The sequence below is a fragment of the Dipteris shenzhenensis genome, chromosome 30, assembly GCF_047967505.1.
Source record: "Dipteris shenzhenensis isolate YYH24624 ecotype China chromosome 30, Dip_SZ_1.0, whole genome shotgun sequence".
In the NCBI taxonomy this organism is placed as follows: Eukaryota; Viridiplantae; Streptophyta; class Polypodiopsida; order Gleicheniales; family Dipteridaceae; genus Dipteris; species Dipteris shenzhenensis.
Window position 1 is genome coordinate 11,225,324 of NC_141625.1, and position 4,981 is coordinate 11,230,304.

Sequence of the window (4,981 nt, forward strand, 5' to 3'; positions counted from 1 at the left end):
ACCTTCCCCGAGCTCCTCTTAACCTTCCTCGAGCTCCATCCTAACATCTATTCCCTCCATCGTCTCTTTACTCATGCCTCTCACCATTTTCAACTAACCCAACAGTCACAAACTTACGAGCCCCTCACACCTAGCTTCTTTCCCTTCCTTGCTAATCCTACCCTTGAGGATTTCCAAGCTGCTCAAACCATTTGCCCAGTTCTTCCCCCCCTCCCCTCTGCTCCCCCTTTCGCAAGTAACACTCTTCCATATTTCTCTCCCATGTCCCTAGATTCTCTCCTTGCACCATTATCACCTTCGACACTACTCGTGCTTCCATCAGCAGAAAATGACATAGTATTTGATTTTGAATATCAGGATCTAGATAATCCAATTCGTACTCCCATGCCAACTTTCAATGATGGGTATGATTTTGATGAGATACCACTTCCCAGTAACCCCATCAAGGAATTTTGGAGCAAATATCCTGATATGAATACTTGAGGTGGATGGACCCTAGACAACTTTCCTACCAACCTTTGTCAGCATCAAATTAGTGAAGGTTGGATTAGCAAGTTGGATCCACAACCTGATTGGCGCTGCCCCAAGCTCTTTGATTTAATCTTCTTGAAGGAGTACCTACGTGCACCTCCATGTCTCAGAACCCATCCCAAGTTCTATGCAGTTCCACGGCGTAAAAAATGGGAAGCCAACATACACACTTTGGATGAAGATCGAATCATTAATTGGCCAATGATCGAACCATACTCTGGTGTAGAATGGAATATCCAAGGCACAATGGTCCGAGCACTTCAGCAGCATGAGCAAATAATGCGCGGCAACATTGATCGCTTCCTTCGCCTAAGTGCTATATTTTGTCAAACATTGGAATTCATTCTGGAGGTCCCATGTTACCTCGATTCCCATTTGCCTCCACTCAGTTTCAATCCCAATAAATGGGTCGATGCTTAGATTACAAGCTGAATCTATCAAAGAGTGATCTTCTTAAAAGCACACCACATATCTCTGTTCGAGCAAATGGTGGATACAGGCTACCTGGAAACTAAGCAAAAATTGTATGGTACCAAGGCTTTACGACAGGATCGACTAGCATGACACAAGTTCCACAGCCACTGGACTAAAGGCATGGCAATCTAGGTACGTGCTCATAATAAGCCATAACCCGAGGACGGATAATAAAATGGATCCGAAAATATGTTGTCTCTGTGCCAACATGGACTTAGGTAGAACAGAATGTGAGTGTAGAGTAGCGGCAAAGCTCCGCTTTGTACTTGCACAAGGCTAGAAATAATCCCTCTTAGAAATCCAACTTGCATGTTCTACATGTAAGTCTTACATGCGATTCCTACATGCAACTTCTACATGCAACTCCTAAATGCAGCTTCCACATGCAACTCCTACATGCGAGTTCTACATGCAACTTCTACATGCGAGTTCTACATGCCACTCCTACATGCAACTCCTACATGCGAGTTCTACATGCAACTTCTATATGCAAGTTCTACATGTAGAGAGAGAATCTCTCTAACTTATATAAATACCCCATAATGGAATGAAGCCCATACTCTTTGGGGCATTGTGTTGAGTTCTACTTTGGTATTCCAAGCAATTGTCTCAAGTGTCCATGCTTCCTTGCACTCCACGTCCAAAAGCATGTCCTAACCTTGTAACTCCTCCTCCCCTCTCCTCCAACCTTGCAACCCATCCTCTTTCTCTCCTCCTCCCTCCTCCTCCTCCCTTCTCCTCCTCCCTCCTCCTCCTCCTCCTCTCTCCTCCTCCCCTCCTCCTTCCTTCTCATCATCCTCCTCCTCCTCCCTCCTCTCTGTTCTTTCCCCCATGCTCTTACACCTTCTTTCTCTCCTACTCCTATGCTCCCCCAAAACCCTTAGTTCCTCAACCCTTAACCTCCATGATCTACAAGGGAGACGAGTTCTCCACCATGTACTCTATACTAAACCTTGGAACCTCTTCTAAACCTTAGAATCTCTTCTAAGCTCTGGAACCTCTTTTTAAACTCTGGAACCTCTCTCTAAACCTTGGAACCTCCTTCTAAACCTTGGACCTCCTTCTACACCTTGGAACTCCTTCTAACTCTGCAATCTCTTCTAAACCCTCGAACCTCCTCCTAACCCTTAAACTCCTCCTAAACCCTGCAACCCCCAATGAAGATGAAAGTCTTCATTACCTCAACCATGATGATACACGTTCTTTTTACACATGCATGCACTATGTTTGCTTACCACACTTAAGCCTACGTCTCTCACAGAAACACGGCTCGAGGTCCTAAGCTATACGTATATTACAAACGATAACCCCGATATATTTGTAGATGACAAAAAGCCTCGGAACCCTACATACTGAGAAAACCTTGCTCTTCTTACGAAAACCGTGGGAAAGAGCCAACAATGTATATGAGGGTATTTTTAATGCCGATTTACAATGGTTTCTTGACCATGGGTGTTAATATAAGCATAAAAAAAGCTCGATATGATTGTCATAATTGTCGATATAAATATTGATATGTCGTGCTCTAGAGAGAATTACCTTGTAAACCTATAAACCCCCTATAAACTTTTCATTGGCTTTATTTGCATGAAACATAATGATTCTGCATAGTGCAATACGTGCACATGGTGTTTACAATGGGGTCAAATCATATAATATAAACATTAGATGTGAGGTTATATAGTGGGAGGAGCATCAAAAGTGCATGAAGACACTGTCATTAGACCAAAGAAGATGCGTGGAGCACTTTATCAAAATTTTTTACAATAATACAATCCTGTAGATGAGCCTAAGAAAATCACCACATTTACTTATAGTCAAACAAACCAATTGCTAAAAGTATGGTAAACTTACAACATTAAACATGTAGAAAGATTGCCCTTGGACCAATCACCTTAAAATAACAAGGTGAATGATATTTAATCATTCATAAGGCCTTCCCAAGACAAAAATAGTAAACAAAAAGGAATCCATTGGAAATCCTCTGGAGGAAGAGTGCATGAGATAAAGGAGAGAGAGAGAGAGAGAGAGAGAGAGAGAGAGAGAGAGAGAGAGAGAGAGAGAGAGAGAGAGAGAGAGAGAGAGAGTCAACCACTTAAGTCCAATGTAGAAGAGTGAACATATTGTCCAATAGAAAAAATGCACTTCTAAAATTTTTAAAAATGCTTAATTTCTGTGCCCAAATTGAAGCGTTGCTAAGGCTACCCAAAGGGCACGCCAAAAAGAAATGTCTAAAATAATACTTATTTTTACTTTCTCATCACACATCTTCACTAAGGCCTTCCTATGGAAGGCCAAAAATTATATTTTTTAAAGTTACATGTGGAAATTCACAAAAGAGCTCAAGGACAGTTTCAATACTCTACTATGGGAGTACCTAAAGTCACAAAAGAGCTCGAGGAGAGTTTCATAGGTACTCACAAAAGAGCTCAAGGAGAGTTTCAATACTCTACTATAGGAGTACCTTACCTAGAGGCCAATGCTAAAAAATTAAAGTTTTGACATTTTATTGCTTTAAGAACATCCAAAGTACAACTTCAATCGATATGGATGTAGACTTGGAGTCTCAAGAGAGGTAAAGCCAAATTTAATTTCGAATTCCAAACTATGAGCGGATGGTTGCATTCTGCACTTTTAGGAATGCTAGGTAGCCCTCGTCGAACGTTTGTATGATGGACTTGACGTTTTCATAATGGAAACAGGCCCGGGATTTTTTCCTGTAAAACGCTGCTGCGCAGGAACAGTTTGATGCGCACGAATTCTTGCAATCCTCCATCGTAGTCGAAACTTTCTGTGCGATCAAGGCATCATTGGGAAAGTAGTCTGCACCTTTCAACTCTAAGAGATACTGGGAGTCCTTTCCATGTTCGCAGTTGAGGGGGCGTGGGGCTTCGCATCCTAAGCTTGGAATGGAGCTGTTGACTGGCAGAAAAACTTCCACACCTAATGAATTCCGGGGACAGCTGCACTGCGAATCGACGGAGCTGCAAATACCATAAGGACCGCAAATGCCCGGAAGATGGCAAGTTCCCAGGCTATTACTCTTGAACCAGTCGAACGTCACCGACCAAAACTTGTAAGTAAAAGAATACCCTCGCATATCACCATCAGAATCGAGTCTGAGGTAATCGACTGTCACCGCTTCAAAACTTGGGCCAAATGCTGTTCCGCTTTCTCCTGAGTTATTGCACTTTGAAGTCGTAAAGGCCTGTTTTTGAAGCAACAGTGAACCATCTGAGGACAGCTCTAGAATTGTGTGACGACAGGGACCATGGAGAGCTTCCTTCAATGTGCCCGGATCTGAAGTGAAACCAAACACGTAATAGGGAAGTGGTGTCGAAGTGGAAACGTCGTAGAGAACCAGGCCACCGGGTTCCATAACGGCTGAGTAAGATCCGGTAGAAGAGACACCAGAAGAGAAACCAGCTACAAGCTTCTTGCCTGGCGTCATGGTTTGTCCCCGCAGAATGAGATCGACGGGGTGGTCGAAACTCTGCCAAACGGTTTTATTCATGGCATTCACGAATACCAAATTGCCGGTGCTCTCCAGCCTTATCCCCTTCACGCCTGCTGTCTTGGCAGCCCAAACCAAAGAGCCATCCGCATCTCGCAAAATCACATCGCCCTTGGAATCGAGCTGCAGCGATGCATTGGCCCCGACAGGGCGGTGCCGGTTGGCTACCCAAACAGGCGTACTGCCATAAGATCCCAATGCATACGCCACAGTGATATAGAAAACACCCTGAGTATTCCAAGGTTGGCAACCGAACCCAAAACCACCACTGGAAGCGAAGAAGGTTGTGAGGAACCCAAATCCGTCGCTGGCCTGGCACTGGGCCGTCCAGTTGGGGGGCAAAGGGAAGATACTATCAGAAATGGACGTGTCTGTGGTGGCAGCTACTGAGTAGTGCGCAAGGAAGAAGGGACAGATGAGGATGAGGATGAGGATGATAAACGAATCAACGCCGGGAGCCAT

At 44.1% G+C, this 4,981-nt stretch overlaps 1 protein-coding gene across 1 annotated transcript; it reads right to left on the bottom strand.

Moving 5' to 3' along the window:
- Positions 1-3,610: 3,610 nt before the first annotated feature.
- On the bottom strand, positions 3,611-4,981 carry LOC147881713 (EP1-like glycoprotein 2). The gene has a single exon (XM_087401233.1). It carries the CDS (start codon positions 4,979-4,981, stop codon positions 3,611-3,613), a length of 1,371 nt encoding a protein of 456 aa, XP_087257359.1.

Excerpts from the sequence above, each read along its gene's own strand:
- LOC147881713 (XM_087401233.1), bottom strand. The coding sequence starts at position 4,981 with ATGGCTCCCGGCGTTGATTCGTTTATCATCCTCATCCTCATCCTCATC.